This window comes from Eufriesea mexicana, unplaced genomic scaffold, assembly GCF_001483705.2.
Source record: "Eufriesea mexicana isolate 0111107269 unplaced genomic scaffold, ASM148370v2 scaffold941, whole genome shotgun sequence".
Taxonomy (NCBI): domain Eukaryota; kingdom Metazoa; phylum Arthropoda; class Insecta; order Hymenoptera; family Apidae; genus Eufriesea; species Eufriesea mexicana.
Window position 1 is genome coordinate 578,800 of NW_016909083.1, and position 21,993 is coordinate 600,792.

At 31.7% G+C, this 21,993-nt stretch overlaps 1 protein-coding gene across 1 annotated transcript; it reads right to left on the reverse strand.

The window, feature by feature from the left end:
• Window positions 1-271: 271 nt before the first annotated feature.
• LOC108547150 (NADH dehydrogenase [ubiquinone] iron-sulfur protein 3, mitochondrial-like) lies at window positions 272-943 on the reverse strand. Its single transcript, XM_017899538.1, is given in 1 exon segment — window positions 272-943. A coding segment is annotated over 1 exon segment (672 nt).
• Window positions 944-21,993: the final 21,050 nt, after the last annotated feature.

Below are 21,993 nucleotides of genomic sequence, written 5' to 3' on the forward strand. Positions count from 1 at the left end.
GCCTCTACAAAATTTTTCAAAGAACAGTTCAGTTTTTTCCTCTCCGCCGACTTGTATTTTTCCAACGTAGCCTTGTTGCTAGAACCCGTATTGTATATTGAAATCCGGGTTCCAACAATATTGTTTAGGTTGTTCTGACAAGTTCGGATAACGATTAATATATTTATTGGAAGAAGATATATTTTGTATCTATTTTATTGGAAGGATATATAATAATATCACTAAATAAATATAAATGTAACAATTAAAACATATCCCTTTTAATATATATTTATAACATACTATAACGGTATAATTTATTTCTTGCCTTAGAAGAGTCAGTTTCCTTAGTTTCAATAGGAGGAGAATCTCTGAAATTAGGAAACTGTTTCCATGGTGCAGATAATTCAAATTTTCGAAATTCCTGTGTTAATTCTAGTGGTTTACATACAACTCTTATTAATTCATCGTCATAACGTACCTCAACAAAACCACTGAGAGGAAAATTTCTTAATGGATGACCTTCAAGACCGTAATTTGAAAGAATCCTACGAAGATCTGAATGATCTTTGAACACTACACCAAACATGTCCCATACTTCTCGCTCATATCAGTTAGCAGCATCATAAATTCCTTCTATTAATGGTAAAGGAGTTAATTCATCTGTATATGTTTTCACCCTAATACGTAAATTATATACCAAGGAAAGAAGACTGTAGATAACCTCGAACCTATATGGACGAGAAGGAACATCTATTGCAGTCAAATCTGTTAACACAGTATATTGAGTATTATGATGACATTTTAAGAACTGTAATGTTGGGATAATTCCATCTGGACAGATTAATACTTCAGGTTCATCGCCACAAGCAGCTTGAATTTTCTGAACATACTTTGGTAAACATGCACTTATATATGAACCTAAATCCCTTCGAGCTGTCAGATCTGTTACACTTTTACCCATTTTTATTATGGGTAAAAAGAAATAACTATCGTTACATTATAATTATCTTTATTCTTCCTTAAGGAAGGTATATCTCAAGTATTCTGACTGTTCGCGTAGGGAGTCAAAACTAGAGTGCAGAAAAAGGGTATGCGATTGCAACTCATCCTGGTTGTAATGAGTGGATAAGGATTGCCCCACCTTAACGTCAGGTGATGACAACGGTGTATATAAGATCGGGTTCGACTCGAGTGTTTGGCGCGAAAAATACAAATGATAGCGGCTGTTAAGCCTTGGAATATCGTGCCGGTATTTTGTTCGGCTCTTGATTAGAATAGACCCAGAAGACCGTTAGGGTCTTCTGGCAGTCAGATTCTAATTGCTTTTTAGTTCAAGTTCCGTGTCCTTTCTATCTTCATTTTCAATGCATTTTCAAACAATTCTTTATTTCCCTCGGGTCACCTGACACGAGGCTTTCTTTAGCCATTAATGTTAGAAAGCAGGCAACAGCACTTAGGATTTGGCTGAGAATAGGCCTGCAAAGAAAGGGACCAGGCCATGTGCGATGTCGCGACTTTCGGAGCCATAAAGTAACGGGTCCTTCAGGAAGGATCACGAATGTGCGGGTGGCCCACCAGCAACCCCCTTTGAGGGAGAGGCTTCCTCCACCGGCAGACCTGGTCGCGGAAGACGGTCCTCCCTTCTTTGGGGGCATCTGATTCGCGGACCGAGGGCCCACTCTCGGTCCTGTCAACCACCAATGGGAAAACCGATTTCCCTTTGGAAACCATGGGCTCCGAAAGATCGTGCATCGCACAAGTTAGTTAGGTCAGTACCAGTCAGTCAGCAAATAACATTCAAAGAGTTCAGAAGAGTTAACCGGAACTATTACAAAATATACAGTCTACTATAAACACAAGTTCCTCAGGAAATTTGGTTCGTCATTAACCGTCGCCAATTGCGGAAGACCTATGGACGATATACAGCGGCAAATCCTTTTGTAGGAATGTCTGTAGAATGATTGAGAGAGAAAGCGTGTGTATAGAATGAGATAGATCTGGCTTTAAATAAGGATGCAAGGACGCGAGGCACATAGATGGTGTGTAGTCGAGAATAGAGGATTGCGTGTTAGAGGTGAGAAGAATTTAGTGTGATATGTTAATTAAGTAAACCTGTTTTATTATTAAAAAAGAAATTCTTTTATCAATTTTTCGCGTAACACTGGTCTCCTAATTCTTATCTAACCTGTGAAATAAACACTTCACGTATTCCCGGAATCTCTTCGGCGCATAGAATAAAGATATATCTATTTCTCTTGATAGATTAATTTTTGTATATTCGATACGTTAAACGTATCTTATTTTCAACAATATTTTAAACAATTTTATTATAATTGCTGCAATCTGTCTCAATTGCTTGTATTCGCTTTATCGATATCATCTCGATGTTGACGATACTTGTCAATAACTTTATCTATAATTACATCTCTAATGACGGTAATGGGGTATACATAGATACAATTCGTTGATATTGGACTTTATCTCAGACATACTTTATTCAGGAAAGTAGAGAGTCCGATATTTAAAAATCCACGATTTCAATTCTCGAGTTTAACTTTAGGGGTTGTAGCAAGAAGACAATATTTTATTTTAATAACATTTTATTGCATACTCATACGTAGTATATGATTCATAATGTATATCATGTTCAAGGATGATAAAACTCCATGCAAAGTGCAATTTTGAAGGAAAGGTACGTAAAGAATACAGTAGTATAGACTCGAAGGAGTTTATTTAGGATTTCATGGGGTGGATGAAAGCTTAGAGCTTCTAGGGTTAGACTCAATTTATACTAAATGAAGGAAAGAACTTTGGCAATGAGAACTCGATGTCAGTACAACTCCCCAGTTTGGCCTCGGTTTCAATACTGACTGCATTCATGGTTCTTGTAACCCATGGAGCCATAAACTGAGGCCATACAGTTAGCCTTTCGATGCGTCTGTTTTCAACCTCTTTCACATTTAGGTTGCACCCTAACTTGGATTTCTAACCCTTTGCAGTCCTGTGTCTATTTAGACTCGACATTTTATTACATTCGATTCTCTTTATTTTGAAAATATTGGAACTGAAATTTCAATATTTCAGCAAAATTAAGTATAAAGATGGAACCAAAAAGTAATGAAAATTTCGCAGTTCTTGCTTTGTATACAGGATGGAGACAGGAGTTTGGTAGCTGGGAAGAGAGGATTGCCCAACCTAAAAAATTTAGGAAAATTTGGGGGCGTTTCTTGTTATCCCCGTTCACGCCCTGTCAATCCTCTGCCCTTAAGTACAGGTATACCGTGTGCCTATCTGCCAGTCATCGGTAGCTGAAATCCATTAGTCAGGTGTTGTAGTATATCTGCTGTGCACCGTCTAAATCTATAAGATTATAATACGTCAGTTGCTATTGAACTGAGTCCTAACTCTTAAACAGTGATTATGTTTTTGAAGCTTCTCCTGGTAATAAAGTTAATAATGTGTTTAATAAGCTGAGGTATTTAGAGATTCAAAAGTAACAGATATTTTTGTGCATATGGTAAATTCAGAACAGTGAACTATTTTGAATACGTTATGGTTGAGGAATATTCTTCTCATGGTTTGGTTGACAAAAAGGAGATGTAGATATTAGAAAACAGTTTTGTAACTTTTGCTTGTTTTTTTTTTTTATAATATTTTGTTGATAGTGGATATTTTCTTAAGATTTATTATGTATTTTAAGATTGGAATTTTTAATATTGCATCTTTAATATCAGAATTCTTTGTAACTATGGAGTGCTAAATGCAGCTATGGCAATTTTAGGTGTTTGCATGAAGTATATTGTGTATAGTAGATAGATGGTTTTATGATTAATCTAAAATCTAAATATGAGATATAATATGCAATGATAGCATTTTCTATTTTATTAAAATTATAATTTCTCTTTATATATATTGGGTATATAATATTAAATGTAAATATTCCAATTTTAAGTGTTTTTGAAAATATAGGAAATATGTAGAATGATTATAAATAAGGATAAAATATGTAAAAATTTTCTGTTTTGTCAGAATTACAATATTCTTCATAATGAATAGTTATACAATACAAAATATATATATATATGTGACAATTTTAAGTATTTATATGGATAAAGGCAGAAAATGCAGCAATTAAATAATAGCAAATGTATCAAAATTTTCAAGAAAATTGTAAAGTATAATATGCAAATAATAAACAATATCTTATAATATAAATATTAATATCAATATATTGTAGAATACAACTTAAATAATCTGCAATATAATAATATAGAAACTCTAATATACAAAATTCATTATTCACCTACAATTTACCTATTTTCAAACATAAAGAAATCTACTGAAACGACATATTATATTTCTCATACGATATGTGTGTGTAAAAAGAAATAATATACTATTACTTCATTATACTTCCCACTTTCAAGAAAATTCCAATAAAAATTCCAACTAAATCAAACATAAAGAAATCCACTGAAACGGTATATTATATTCTTCATGCATCATGCGATAATACAAAAAAAAAAGGAATTGCAAAAGAAACATACCGTTTTTTAAATAACATATAGAAAAGAAGTCACTATTAACACGTTGACTGCCAAGTACGAGATATCTCGTAGGTTGTTTCTGTAAGTAAATGGCTAAACTGATAATAATATTTATCGAACAGTATAACAACACAACATAAATTATAATTAAATCACATAAAATAAATTCGCTTCTTACTGCGATATAATCTATTCAGGACTCTTTCACACACAACGTCTATTTCTGATGACTGTCATTCATCCACTAATTGTTTTTCACGACTCTCTGTCATACTCGTCACACACATACATTCTCCCACACAAACATTTCTCACACTTATACCAAACATTCTATGACAACCACTATCACAGTTTCCTTGCCCAGGTCGCCTACTACGAGTTATCTCGTCCCTTCGTTATTTGCCATATTTGTTCAGCTACGAGGAAACCCTTAGTATAACTGTAGTATAATTCTAAAAGAAAAAGTTTATACAAGTTTATTCACGTAGAATAACATTTTTATGGTTTGTGACAATTTTCAAAACAATTTTGCACTCCAACTATCAGATAATTCTGTATATCGTCAATAGGTCGTCCGCAATTGGCGACGGTTAATGACGAACCAAATTTCTTGAGGAACTTGTGTTTATAGTAGACTGTATATTTTGTAATAGTTCCGGTTAACTCTTCTGAACTCTTCGAATGTTATTTGCTGACTGACTGGTACTGACCTAACTAACTTGTGCGATGCACGATCTTTCGGAGCCCATGGTTTCCAAAGGGAAATCGGTTTTCCCATTGGTGGTTGACAGGACCGAGGGTGGGCCCTCGGTCCGCGAATCAGATGCCCCCAAAGAAGGGAGGACCGTCTTCCGCGACCAGGTCTGCCGGTGGAGGAAGCCTCTCCCTCAAAGGGGGTTGCTGGTGGGCCACCCGCGCATTCGTGATCCTTCCTGAAGGACCCGTTACTTTATGGCTCCGAAAGTCGCGACATCGCACATGGCCTGGTCCCTTTCTTTGCAGGCCTATTGTCAGCCAAATCCTAAGTGCTGTTGCCTGCTTTCTAACATTAATGGCTAAAGAAAGCCTCGTGTCCGGTGACCCGAGGGAAATAAAGAATTGTTTGAAAATGCATTGAAAATGAAGATAGAAAGAACACGGAACTTGAACTAAAACAGCAATTAGAATCTGGCTGCCAGAAGACCCTAACGGTCTTCTGGGTCTGTTCTAAACAAAGGGCCGAACAAAATACCGGCACGACATTCCAAAGCTTAACAAGTTCGTAAAATGTTTTTTTTTTAAAAAAAAAAAAACATTTTTTAAGCTTTCTGATTATTACTATTTACTATAAATAAAGCTTTTTATAACATAACATGATTAAATCAAGTTGACTTCTTAGACCGGAATCGTGAAAAGTTGCATGGCAGTCAACGTGTTAAAAATTCGTCGAGGAAAAATAAAACTGGACAATCAACGCATTTAGCTCCTCATTATTCGCGACATTTTCAAGTGAATACGATAAACTTCTCGGATTGCGTATTTCTACGTATAAACGCTTGTGGAGACGTTCAAGCGTCCGGGTTGTCTGTGTATTTTAGCGAAGAGGCTGTGCGTTGCGAATCGCAGGCCACACGCATCGAGGGCACGTCCACTTAGGAGTGCAGCTCCTCTTTTTCCGAGGCGTTTTTCTCGGCCGAGGGGACCAGTCTGCACCAACGCCACCAAGGCAGCCGTCCGAGAAATACTCTTCCAATATATGTGATCAGATTCATCCTTCTTGAGATCGAACCTTGTTCAGCTACGACCACCGGTCATCTTGCAAGAGCAGTTTAGGTTGCGGAAAAAGTGGCCACTTTTTGGCCAAATTTGGTTATTTTAGCGAACCCCTGCCGGATTGGAAGCCTCTTCTTATAGTCGTGAACAGTGATAGGGGTTTGTAAGAAATATTGGAGGATAATGGCATTCGGTATTCCTTGGGCAAATGAATATAAAATTTCTGAATGAAAAATGAAAAATATAAAATTAATGTTTTTGTGATGTTTATAGGGCATTCTGAATTCTACGCAAACTTTGTTTCTATAATCGAAAAAGTAACCCTAGTGATTTGTAATAAATATTATTAATAACTTTCTTCCTTGATGATTATTTTAATGATAATTTTGAAATAACCATTACTTGTACAATGGTGTTTATAATAACCCTTAATAGTGATTAAAATTGCGAATAATCTAGTACCAATTTAACATCTTTTTTTGTTTGGACATTTTTAATTTTTAATTTAATTAATTTCTTATTAATTTCCTTGCTCTTTTTTTAAATCTATCGAAACGTTTTCATAGTTAAACCAGGTATGTGTCTATGAATTACTTGATCACCATAACTGGAATTACTTAATTTGTCGTTGAATAAAGTATACGTATAGATATGCAATAATGTATATAATAACAATAATGTATATATAATTATGTCTCTATTGCAATAAGAATTAATTGATTGATAATAAACATCAATTTGCCTAAATATACTATACATGCATAATAATTAAATTAGAATGATAAAAAACTACATATATATGTAAATCTATTTAGAAATGCTTTTATATCTGTATTCGAAAAACTTATGTCCAAAAATGAAGTTTTAAAAGTCAGTGAATCATTCTATATGATCATGAAAAACAGAAATATCACAGATCATTAAATTTATCTTTCAATGGACTACTTACCTAAATGAATTACAATTACATTTTTATCTCACGAAAAATTACTTCTGCTAAAAGCATAATTAGTTTTACGAAAACTAACATTACTTTTAGTATTCAAGGTTAAGATATGAAAACTACAGCAGTTTTTAGTAATTGCAAGTACAGAAAGTTTGAAAGCACACGTGTTTGGTAATTCTAATATTATAAAATTTTCCCCCATAAAAAAGAGTATTTTTTGGTTTCTCTTCCAAATACAGGGTATCTTCGAAATCTCAGAACAATACTACGAATAATCGTATAAATATATATAAATAAAAATAATTAAAAATAAATAGATACATAAATATGTATAAAATAAGAATTGCGAATAACTAATAATTAATAACTACGCAATCTTCGCAAAAATGAAAACAAATTTTATCAAAGGCAGTACATTTCTAGCAAAACACTTAAAAGAGTCATTTCGACTTGGTAGTTTTACTGTCGTAATCTCTGTCTCTCCCTGTCTCTCTCTCTGTCTCTGTCAAAGGGAATACATATGTACCTTTCAACTTCCCTTCGAATTTATTCTAAAAGCATACGCCAAGATACAATGCATACCATCCTCAGTATTAGAAATACTGATCTATAACATATATCTACCTAAACATAGACATATGAGTATATATGTACATAAGTATACATATAGTATATACAGTATATTGGTACATAGTGTACACCAGTAATTGAAAATAAAGGACTCTGTAATTTAATAATTAAAAATAAATTAGTATATATACCAGTAATTAAAAATAAGTAAATATATATTAATAATTAAAAATAAATGGGTGTATATACTGGGGATTAGAAATAAATAAGTACATATTTGTGTTGATATTTGTGAAAAGTACTAATAATTAAAAGTGTATATACCAATTAACCAACGATACGTATTACCAAGTCTCGCCACATGAAGGTGGCTACACATGGAGACCCAGCCTTAGGGTCTTCACATGAACGTTCTACTAGTAGTTTTCTGTGCCAAAGATACTTCTGTTTAACATAGAACAAAAGCTACTGACACTACATCACTATCTTATAAAAGGGAATTCGGATCGGTATACAAAATTTTAATGCTCTACTTATATATAGGCAACACTAATATTTTTCATTTTAATAGCATTTAGTGACTGTGGGTCCTATACACGTTAGGACTCAAGAAAAATATAGAAAACGCGAACAAATACTGTGACCACTGACTACTGAGTGGACTGTTGGCCACCCCCTTCGTACCAGCCATCAGGCTAAGCGAGGAAGGTTCATCCGGTCCGAATAGAAATCTGCAAAAGAGGTTCCAAGTGCTCGCAAGATCTATATATATGTATAGAACTTGTATGTAACCAATGATCGATCGAAACTCGACGAAATTTCACGATCGTTGCCGATTTTGTTACTACTATCGTGTCTTCTGTAATAACCATAGTAATTAAAAATAAATTACCATGTATAGCAATAATTGAGCCGTTCACTGCACAAATTGATATACTCCATAAAACAAAAAGTGAAGAAACGCAATGAAATAATGTATATTGTTTTTTAAAATTCCCTTCATAATTTAAATCGAAATAAATATCGTAGAATGTATAAATACAAATGTAACTTTCATCTAACGGTATATAAAATTTATAAGAAAAAATAGCCAAAAGGTAATCGTTAGTAATGTTACCATTTTTATGCTACTGGAAGAGTTAATCGATTTGGCAAGTGAAAAAGTAATAAATTTAAATTTTACTAAATTTTACTTAAATTCTGATAAGACGGCACTAAAAAATTCACCGTTATCATTCATGGCTTGCTAGTGAATTTGAGTTGCATTATTGCAACGATTTACATTAGAGTACGGAGTTAATCAAAGTGACCTCTGAAATAAATTATTTATTATTCAGTGGCCAAAAAATTTTTGTCGTTTAATGGTGTTAATCTTAATTATCAGGGAAAGTTATTATAAATATAAAAAGTTATGACTATACCAAGTGCTTTGACACTTAAATTTAAGATTTTTCAAAAAATGGAGTTAATCGATTTATGCAGTGAACGGCTCAATTAAAAACAAATAGTAACTAATATCTCTATTTTCACAAATATCAACGCAAATTTCACGAGAATAAGAGCTATACGTTTCCAGCAAGAGCAAAAGCAATACGGCCGAAACCAGTCATTTGACTCGTCTGGTAGTTGCAGTGTTAACCGCGTGTAACAAGTTTTAAGGTACATCTCGTCAGCTATTCCCGATCACGTGAAGGCGAAGCCTCGACTGGACTGTGCAAAAGCACAGGGTAGTTGGCCATTTCGACGATTTAGCCCGCTGATTGCAAAATCGGAATCGGCCACTGGATTCTCTTCGATTGGTCCCTTCGTTGTAACGTACGATGGAAATCGGTCCGAAATTGCCGCTTGCCAATCTTCGTCCTCCTACAGCCGGAACGAAGCGGAGAAATTGAACGTGTTCGCGTTGACGAATGACTTCTCCGCTTTTCGAAAATGAGTTGCCCCGCTCCTACTTGCGATTGTCACCGATCTTCCTTCGATAGTCGTTCCCGAGATTGGAATTTCGGCCGATAAATCCGCGCTCAAATATCTATTTGCACATTTTACCCACCGATTAAACGATTCGTGCGTGTCTCCATTTTAATTTTCACGTCGAAATGTAAGGCTTGTGTGGAATATCTGTGAAGCATAGGTAGAGAGAAGTATATTTCTTTCGTCCTTTACGAAGTGAAGTGGATTATACGTGATTGTAAATATTTATTTTTGAGTCTGCATAGATTATTTACTAAGTTCGTGATGACTAACCCCTTATTTTGTGATTTAATTACGGCAAATAGAGATTTGGGAAATTTTTTAATTTTAATTGGCGAATGCATGTTTATTTTGTCCAACTATAATATCGTAAAGATTTTTAAGATTTATATGAAATTTGTTTATATTAATATGTTTCTTGCCAGCTATTTGATTGGTTCTTTGATACCGACATTTATCATCATTAATCAGTTTTTGAATATCGATGCCAATTAGTTGATGTAACAGTAAACAAATCTTTTAACCCTTTGACTGCCACATGTTTCCCTCAGAACGCCACAGGAGTGCACTGCTAGATACAAGATTTGTTCTAATATTTCTTTGATGATCTAATAAAAATTTTTCATCGTTCAATGGAGCACTTTTTATTTCAAAGTATCTTCTAATTAGCGGTTATATTCAAAATGCACTAACTGTCAATTTTCATTCAATGTTATTCAATGCAGTTCAAGTAGTTCAAGCGTTCCGGTCACCAATGACCACCGTGGCGTTACAGGAGAAACCGTGGCCTGTCATATATGACCAACGTGGCAGTCAAAGTGTTAATGGCTTTTCTAATGAAGTGAAATACGATCTATCGACGTATCATATCCCATTATTGTATGAAAAGTATTGATTTCCAGAAAATCAAAGACGAAGCCAGTCAAATGAGAGTGTCACTGTGACAAATATAGTATTTATCTATGTAGTCATAAGACACAATGACAAAATTTTATTTCATATTTCTTATTAGCGTTCATCTATTCGTAAGTCCACGTCTAGATTCAGGATCGGTGGTAGACTTTAGGTTCCTATTACACGACCGCGTGTGTCGCTCCTTGCACACTGATTGTGGTACTAAATATTTTGCTTACGCGACATCGGTCAAAAAGAATACAATATTTTAAAGAAATCTTAATGTAATATATTAAAACAGGATAAACTGTCAATTTTCATTCAATATTGTTCAATGCAGTTCAAGTAGTTCAAGCGTTCCGGTCACCAATGACCACCGAGGCGTCACAGGAGAAACCGTGACCGGTCATATATGACCAACGTGGCAGTCAAAGTTTTAATTTGCTGTTAGAATTTATGAAATATGAACTTACGAAAAATAATGTATTTCTGTAGAATCAAGATTACCTGATTATGCTCCACCCTGAAATGTTTGAATCATTTTGAATAATCGTGTGCATTTTGTAATAATAATTTAGAACCGTCGTTTATGCATAAAAGAGTACATCATAGTGTGATGATCAATGGCTTATTTTTGTGCGGTTTGTATGAAAAATGCACGAGTTAGACTCGACATTATAATGCAGAGGATTAATATTTTCAACTTGCTGTGTGTGCGTAGGGGGTGGGATATTTAAATGGAGATACGAGTATTTTTGTTATTTATGATTTTATGAAAAATATCTTCGGGATGAGGTTAAAATATTTGAAGTTGGGAGATGAAGTAATGATTTTCGAATTTTTAATACTCCTCTGTGATATATAGATTAAAATTAGAAATAGGATTTATACAAGATATCTTTAGGAAAATGTTATATAAAAATAGTTGTGTATAAAAATAACAAAATAATCTTTTTACAAATTTATTTTTCTTATGACATTTCAAAGTCACTAAAATCTCATATTTTATTATATAATGTACATAATAATTCAATAAATATTCGTCGTATAGTATATTTATATCAAATATCATATTTTGTGGTGAAACTTTTTAATCTGATATTTAAAAAAATAATATTTAAATAAATTTTAAATATAAATAAAATAAAATAACATTTAAATAAATTTTTATATTTATTAATGGGATTTCATGAAATTTATTGATCTATCTGCAGTATTTATTGATCTATTTCTACCGTGTAAATATTTCTGTCCTTCATTGTGAGGACAAGTTTTTAAAATTTAAGTCATTTTAAATAAATTACACGTGCATTTTCGTTGCTTTTTTTCTTTGACATAGGAGATGTAAGATGGAAACAGTGAAGGGCGAGAAATAGTGGAAATATTTCTTCCTTATCGTTAGCTGAAACATTCAAGCAAAGGCTTATGTTCTCAGAAATTCTATATCAGCGGAAGTAGGGTGAACTAAATCTCCGATTTCTTTCGCCACCTGCTACTCACACGATTCATTTTCGTGTTTACTGTCGGTCATTCGTAACAGAGTTTTCAGCTGGAAAATTTATTGCCTGTTTCGTATCGAAATCATCTCTGAATATATTACACATCAATGTTCGGAAAGATACCTATATTTCTTTAAGTTTTTATTTTTTCTGAGAGTTAATCAAACCTTTAAATTTTTCTTAATTTCAGTTGACACGTTTCAACCCTTGCACTGTGATTTAATTACGAATAATTATACACCCGTGAAGTGTTTATAATTTAATTAACCATTATACATTTATTCCGTGCATAATAAAATTAGATATTAGATAAAAATTTTGAAAATTCTTTGAATCTCGTGGTTCTTGAAGTATGTTTACTATAGTTATTTTCGTGTGGTAAATGAAGCTTATAATCGTGGGATTTGGCATGAAAAGTTCGTGACGAATTAGGCTTGATACTATAGTGCAAAGGATTAATATTACTTACCACGGTAAAGTACAATAAAATAATATAAATGTATATATTATAATAATATAAATATATAATATATTATATAATATATTTTGTTAGTACATATTTTCGGTTTCACTTTTACTTTTATTTTGTAATTTTTTATTTTCGAATGTTAAATGATTGTAAAGATATATATAACTATAATTGAAGCAATAGGATTCAACATAACAGCTACTAGTATATTTAGTGTATTCTATTAATATATTTAGTATCAATTATATTCAAATTCGTCCGGAAATTTTATGTTTCGTACATTTGAATTGTTTCTATAAAAGAAATTGATGATCATTAATGATTAAAATTTTGATTTTATTTACAGTATTCTTATCCTTTATTCTTTAATATTCTTAACCTTTAATATTTTTAGAAATTTGTGAAATGTAAAAAAATTCCTTTGTATTTACCTCATGTATTTACTATTATCATAAAACTTGCAAATTCTCAAAAAAAAAAAATAATTCTCTTCAACTGATAAATTGAGTAAACGCAAATTTTCATACAGACAAAGACCATGAGAAAATCACTATACTTCTTTCTAACCTCTCATTTATAAACGTCGAACAGTCACGAAGATAACCGAGTAGAATCGCGTTCAAAGCAAAACAATTTAGAACTTGTTTGTGAATGGTCCCGCAAAAGGACTAAACCGAGAATGGACAGTCTGCACGAGATGTGGTAACACGAACGTTGTCGTTACAGCGTGACCGTACCAAACCAGAGGAACAAAACTTGGTGACAATCATGAACGGCCCAGTGAATTCGTACACTTATCCAATCTGACCGCTTATGTCCGTTGTGCTTGTTCCCTGTGCCATTATCGTATATTCGGAACGGTATCGAACTTCCTCGGTAACTGACCGTGCGCAATATCTACGATACTAGCGCCATTGTTCCTGTGAAATCTTCATTCCGTCGCAGTTTCTTCTAACAATGGAAACATACGGGTTAACATAGCGATCTGTATACACGGTGTCTGTGAAAATTATGCACATTCGACGTGCTGCTGCGCGTATCGAATAAAAGTGCGTAATTTAGAAGTAACGTCAAATTTGACGCGGACTCGATGCATGTATCGAGTTAACGATAAATGTGCCTATAATTACGAAAGCGGTCTAAGTCATCGACTTAAGAGGAACGATTTTATTATTTATTTCGCGTTGCATTCATTTATATTACGTTAAAATATATTTATTTTCTACAGAACAGTGAAGATTGAGTTTTTAGCTTTATCGCAATTAATTTTATAATTTATGACGTATTTAAAGGCCAAAGCTTTTAATATTTTAGAAACAAATATAAGTGACTTAGACCACTTTCATAATAAAATAAAATAGGCACAAATTTGTCAGAGCTCAAATGAACGGTTTGAAATTTTTTATTAAAAATTTCGCACTCGACGTTGTCACCTTGGTTACTTGTCATTGCAATTTTTCTTTTAAAATTGACATAATCGATTGTTTTATATCGCCACGTGTTCCACATTTTTGACAGTTTTTCTTATTTTATTTCTTCATTTGACCGGTTATGGTAGATTTGGTGTTAATTTCTCTTTACAGGAAAAGTATTGACTGGTTGCGTGGAGACGTTTCGGATGACAGTTTGGTCAATAATTTTTCGACAAGAAATTTACTCGATATATGCATCGAGTTCGCGTCGAATTTTCTGTCACGTTTAAAATTCGAATTAATATTCCACACGTGGAATATGATTCTTAATACGATTCCTATTATGATACGTCTTTGAACAAAGATTAAGATATTAGCAGTTAAATTTTTGAGAAAACATAAAATTTCTTTCTTGAATATTATATCGTTATATTTTTGTATAATAAATGAATAAAGACATTGCAAGGTAATTTATCATTTATTCCAAATAAATACATACTACTTTTGTTATTTGAGAGCAGTATTGAAAATAACGGTCTGAAATAAATTGTTCCAAATGGATGTTTCTTATATCCATTTCAAATAAAATGTACCGAAGTCTGATTTTTCAGGGACACCCTGTATGTGCAATATATCACGATGTTCGATATCTTTCCTCTTTTCAGGGAAGAATCTTCTTTGTTTGCAGAAAATAGCTCGTTACTACATGTTTGCAGGTAGTATAACAGTATTCGATGAAGTTGTATAATCGCGAATGAATTAAACAATTATTTTCACTTGAAATTTATATTGTCGATTGTTTCAAATTACTTTCGTTACTGGGTACTGTGACTTTTAATACCTTGGAGCCGAAGGTTTTCGCTGTTTTGAGATATAATAGCAACTCGAATCTTTTTCTTTATTTTATTTTGTTTCTTAACATAGAATTAGTTTTATTTTGAGACTGTATCTATTATTAATTATTATTTAATATTATTATTATTATTATATACTATATTACTATTATATACTTTTATATACTATATACTATATTGTTATATTATTATTTAATATTGTTGAAATTTGTAATTCGCGCTTCAGTCCAACGGGCTTGTATAGCATGCGTATAGCATACACGCATGCGCAATGCGTTATGCGAAACCAATATTATAGTTATTAACACTTCTCATTCGTCACTCGAATAATATCAGCAAAACATATAGCAAGTGACAGTTGATTATCAAATGCACCATATTATTTGTGAAAAAATTGTCATACTATTTCCCATAGCTTCTTTCATATGTCTAGAAGTCTATTCCTATAAACAGTTCGGTCAAAAATTCTGTTTGACCGATTCACAGAAAGATGTGCAATTCTGTTTGATGCAAATTGGATTATTTCCTGAGCTACCATCACTAATTCATTTTTCACCAATGATGTTGCGGCTCCAGGACCGAACGTCCCAAATTAAACGGAGGACTGGTTTATGTACTTATTGCCAGTGTCCCTTGCCTCGCGGACATTCGTCACCACTGACGAATCACCACTGGTCACCACTTGGGTGAACCTTTGCAAGGGTCAATAAATCACATCATTCAAATCATATTTCCTAACCTACATTATGAATTCATTTTCTGCTAATGATAAATTGCAGTTTCGAAGACATTAAATTGTTTAAGAATACCTAGTTTGTTGGATCTTAATTTGAGAATAAAAATTTTGTTTAACACTTTGTGTTTATCCTGAAAGAAAATCTTGAACAAAGTCAGTTGTTTAATTCTCGTTTATTATATTTAATTCTCTTTTAATATACGTGTTCGCGTATATCGAACGTTTTTATGGGAAGGTAGGAGTAATTATTTTCAGTACGATTGTTATGTATATCCAAGATGTAAAGCTACTTTGCTAATGAGCTGTTTTTAATGATACGTTATCGGTGAATCACGCGAAAATTTTATCGCGACATCAGCACGCGTTTCAATTCGGAATGCTGCCGAGACTAATATTGATTTTAGTAACAACCTCTCATTCAGATTATATCTTTTTGTACAGGGCATTCCGCCTAACTGTATCATTTCAAACATCTTTAATTCCATTCGTCGAAATTTTGTAAAAATATTTACCTCTGACGCAATTGGATAATTTGACGAATTTTAAAATATTATTTATTTCAAGCTAGTAAATTAATTATATATGTTATTGGTATTTCAATACTTCTTTTCTCAAATTTTTAAAAAATTTAAATTTTAAAATTTGTTTAAGAAAGTTAATTCGATTATGTGCATCCCTCTACTTCATTTCATTTTACCGAATGACCTTTTATTTCGTCTTTTTTTAAACGTAGAACTTAAACCAGATACACAGGATACACTGTATATCACGATTTACATTCTCATATTCAATAAAAGGATAAGCAAACAATTTGCGAGGAGAACAAACGTTTTTTATACGGAATTGAGCAGGTATAATGGCAGAGAGCATAAACAAACCAAAAAATATTACACATTTTAAGATAATTGTTTTTATATATTGAAAAGCTACTTCGTGAAATTGAAATTTCGACGTCGTTTCAACGTCTCTTTATTACACAAAGATTTACAAAGTGATATGAAAAATATTGTAAAATAATTTTTATAAAATATCATTAGATATACCATTCAAAAATATTGAAAATATTAATAATGCATATAATAATAACAAAATAATAAATACTAATAGCAGTAACAAATTTTAATGGTGAATGAAATATCAATAACAATGAGAACAATTCTTTATTTAATTACAAAAATAATCAAACGGAAATATTAAGTATAAATCTAATTAATTTCTCGCAATCATGCTCACAATTATTTTTACTATTACAACTCAATTACAACTGACCTATGCCAAATCACTCTCGTTTTATTTCTACTTTCATACATTACATGAACATACTCGATTCACACAACACCTCGATCATTACACGCATACTGATTTGAGGATAGATGAAATACTGAGCATGGCACAAGTAACAAACGTTACAGGATTTTAATGACTTTTTCGATATCTCGTTATTTTAATAGTCTTTCTATCTAAGAGATGAGAACAGTACAATAATATATCTAATCCAAGTATGCATATTTAAATATGATAATACAAATTAATATTTTTTTCTATTACAGGTAAGTTGCAGTGATCTGACATTTTTGAAGACGAAGTAGTAAGTAAATCTATTTTTCAATTCTTCAATGACTCCGTATCATAAAGTAATAACATTAAATTCATAAATTTATAAATATTTTCGCTGTACTAAAATAACTTCGTAAGAAGAAACAATTTTGATATAAGAAACGCCATTAAAACTACTGAACCATTTTAATACTCTTCAATATAGTATTAAAATAATTAAATTAAAATAGTCCTTGAACTTCATCATTTCATCCACCGGATGAAATATTAATAACAATAAGAACAATTCTTTATTTAATTACGAAAATGATCAAACATAAATATTAAGTATAAATCTAATTAATTTCTCTCAATCACGTGCTCACACCTATTATCACTATTACAACTCAATTGCAGCTGAGGCTATGCCCAATCTCTCTGGTTTGTTCTTTCTACTTTTATACATTACATGACATACACAATTCACACAATACCTCAATCATTACACGTATACTCATTTATTACAATAACCTGAATCCATTAGATATTGGCATCCCATGCATACTTCTTTCACTCATCCCTTTCTTACAGACATCGCTCCTTTATTGTATCAACACATATATATTCAAAAATCTATCTATCCATTACCACAGTAAATGCTACACGAATATAATAAAATAATAAATATGAATAATAATTACAATACAAACGGGAAGAAATTATAGTAATAATAACGATAGTACCGACGATAAATAAATTTGCAATAAATGTTATAATACCAACAAAGAAAATAATAGAAAAATAAAATACAGAATTAATTAACGATAGTATAGTTAACTGCAACATTCGCCGCCATTTATAAACTCCTAAACTGCCGCGTGTTTAATAGACTGTGTTAGTTAATCTGTATTTAACTTGTAATTAAATTTGTAATTAAACTGTAATACTTAAAACCAGTCCAGATAAATTGATACTATCGCGCAATGTTATGTGTACCAATAACGATATTAATTTCTGCTTAAACTAATGAATGTTTATCGTAATGTAACACGATTATTTGCTGTTGAAATTAATAACACCTATCGCTGCGGTCTTAAAATACAATTTCCAATATCCAGTTATTGTATGTGCTTAGCTGGCTCGATAACTGTTTAAACTACTTTCAAACATGAACGAATTGCAATGGACACGTGGGATAAGAACGAATTAACATTAGCAGAATGGTTTATACCGGGATGGTTTATTAAGTTTACCAATAATGCAACGTTAGCGGAGTAATTGAACTGAGGAACTCTAAAACGTAATTGAATCCATAGTACAGCAAATGCAAAGGTTTTATGAACTAGAGGTAGAAATGGGGATGGCGGGACAGAGCACCTCAGCATAGGTGGCGCTGCTGTATGTAACTATAAGAAAGTCGCGTGATTCCGAGTTAGGTGTGTGATGGATATTCATAAAATTACGAAATTTCTTTTGGTCACAGAATATTTGCAGTACCCTTTTCTTCGGAAATAATTGAAATTAATTACTCTAAATCAAAATGGGCAATGTATTAATTAGCACTAAATTTATCATGACTGATCAAATGATTGGAAGGTGGAAAATTTAAAGAACCTCAAAATATCGTATATATGAAAGAGAAAATGTTGGAAAATTAATTTTATACGTATTAGAAGAAAAATGACGAAAGCAACTGATCAAAACTTTTAAGATGAAACCTGGAATTTTTAGTAAAATTTTTAAAATTGCTCATTTAGGTCATGGTAGGTTTAGTGTTAACGAAACCTATTTTGTTTCGAATGGAACTATTACCATTTTATACTAACCCTAAAAATATCAACAATATCGTTATTTCGTTAACTTTTTCGTTGAATTCTATTCATATAGTATAATTCTATATATAAAATAAAAATTTCATACATATAACAATGCGTGTATTTGATATACGTAAGTGTACTTAACAGTTCAAGTGTTCTTAAAATAATTTAATATTCTTAAAATATTGTTAATTATTATTGTTTAATTGAAGCTTGTACATTGCTCAGAGTTAAATTTGAATGGCTAATCAGTTTGTTTTTAAAAATAATATGAATGTGAATACATATGAATGAGATTTGTTAGAAGTTAAGGTTAAATTAAATTTAGGTTAGGCTTCTTTTAAGTCTCATTGACTTTCAATAATTAGTATTCCATAAAATAAAAATTTTTTGGATATTAGAAATTATATACTCTGACGAAGTAAATTATTTGAGTTAAAATTTCATATTTGGAATGTACCCTGCTTCTTTATGGCATCCATCAAGATTCACCCTAATTGGTCATTAGTACCATTTGAAATAGTATTTTTTATCTTAGTCTTACTTTTACTTGCAGCACACAATGGTAAATTTTATATGGAGAAACTTATGATGTATTATTCAGGGTGGCCAATTAGATGATTTTGTATGAAAAATTACATGAAAAATAGAATGAACATATTAAAATATTACAATTTTCCAAACACAAAGCGTATTTAATTAATATTTTTCCTGGTTTTCTATTGAAATATGTGCAAAATGCATTTTAAAATTAACTCCAGTTTATTTATAATTGCACTGTACATTTTACCCTCTCTTGTGAAACATTCTCTGCAGTGTATAATAATTAATTAGCGAGGTATAACTTCACGGATTAGCATACTTGTTATACGTTTAATTTTAATTACTCGGTAAACCTTTTATCATTTATTTTTCATCTCAGTAAATAATATAAATTAAATGTACGGTATCATGAACATAAATTCGTTATTTAATCATTTACCATGGACACATATTTTTCCATTACATATCTGTAATATTTATATCACATTCTTCCACTTCAAAAATGATCAACATTTTTTTTTATTAATTTATAATAAAACAACTATTTTATATTTTATATATAATTCTTTATATTTATAAAACTGTCTTGTATATTTATTGAAATTCTATATTTTAAGTCTACAATTTTATTATCTCCTTAATTTTTTCCCATTTTATATTTTCTATGCAACTATTTATATTGACAAAATTACCTTCTATATTTATAAAAATTCTATTTGCCAATTCTACAATTTTATTATTTCCTTAATTTTTTCCCATTTTATATTTTATATCCAATTGTTTATATTTATAAAACTGCCGTATATATTTATAAACATTATTTTTGTATCTCTACAATTTTATTATTACTTCAATTTTTCCCTTTTTATATTTTATGTGTAATTGTTTATATTTATAAAACTACCTAACGTATTTCTAGAAATTCTATTTCGTAACTCGACAATTTCATCGTTTTCTTAATTTCTTGCTACTTTACAAGCTTCTGCCTCTGAAAATCGACTGCCGAAAAAATAAAGGCCTAGGGAAATAATTTCCCAGGACTGTAAATTCAGATAAGCAAAGGTCGGGACGAATGTTGAACGTTCGACGAATCGAAATCGACGAAACGATAGAAAACGCCGGTGCCAAAACAGAAGTCTATATACCCGTGTCGATCGAACCATGAGTTTCCATACGTTTACGTATGTAGACATCGTAACATCGTACATATCTTCACCAGTGGTCTCGTGTTATCGTAACCGCACAGCTTGCTCTATTCCACGGCTACGAATACCTAGTATCTGCTATGCAAATTTATCGGCGGACCCGCATAAGTTTAGCATACATTTCTTGTTTTCGGCTGAAAGACAAAGAAATACGACGGGAAGAAGCGACGAAAGAAGAACTGGAAAGTGGAGGTATACAGTATTACTACACCACCTTGGTAACCTGTAATGTACATTGGTAGCAGAGAATTTGAAACGTATAGGGACAAGCATGGGGATGATATGCAAGAGGGTGAAACTTGATCGTGTGGAGAGGAGAAATATTCCATCGATTATTTCGACTATTTTAAATAGGTGCGTGGATTATGACAATGCTTTAAGTTCGTTTCGAAAATGAGATTTTGAGATCACGCGTCGACAAGAGTTATTTTTTAAATTTTCTCTTGTATAAGGTCAAATTGAGATTTCTCATGGGGCCCATAAGTTTCTTTCATGTCGTTGGATTTGATTGTTTGTAGGAGAAATATACACAAATATTTCTTTGCGAATCGAAGGTCTTTCCAAGGTTATATCGTTATGCATTTATATATAAATGTATTTTGACATCACATACATTGCACAATGAAGAAACGTGTACGCTTATGCGAATGAAAACCATCGATGACGTTGAAAGCTCTGAAAGGAATGAATTTATTAAAAAAATTTATTTTTTGATTACTATTTTTTATATAATTAGAATTAAGGATGGTATTTAGGTAACCATTTTTAAATAGGATATCCTGTGCAGATATGTGGGCATTTATGAGAGTGGTTTAAGTAAAAAGTCTAAAAGAAATGATTTTATCATTTATTTCGTATTGCAATCATTTATACTGCAATGAAATAAAATTATTTTTGGTAAAATAATAAAGTATTGTATCATTAGTATAAGCATGCACTTTGTACTAATTAATTTCTTAATTTATAATATATTTAAAACAAGATACATTTGATATTTTAAGAAGAAATATATATATATGACTTAAGCTAATTTTTTAATCAGCGATAAATATTTTGCATTGTATTTAGATTGTATGGTATTTATTGACGAAACGTTGTTTTATGAAGGATATAAATTTTTATTGCTTTTTTCCCTTTTTTGGTGGATAGATAGGATGGAGATATTTGATTGTTTCTTTTTTTCTATGTATGCGTGAAGTTATTGACATTTCACTACATGCAACAATGAAGGTGATATGCACCTATGATTTACAAGAGCTT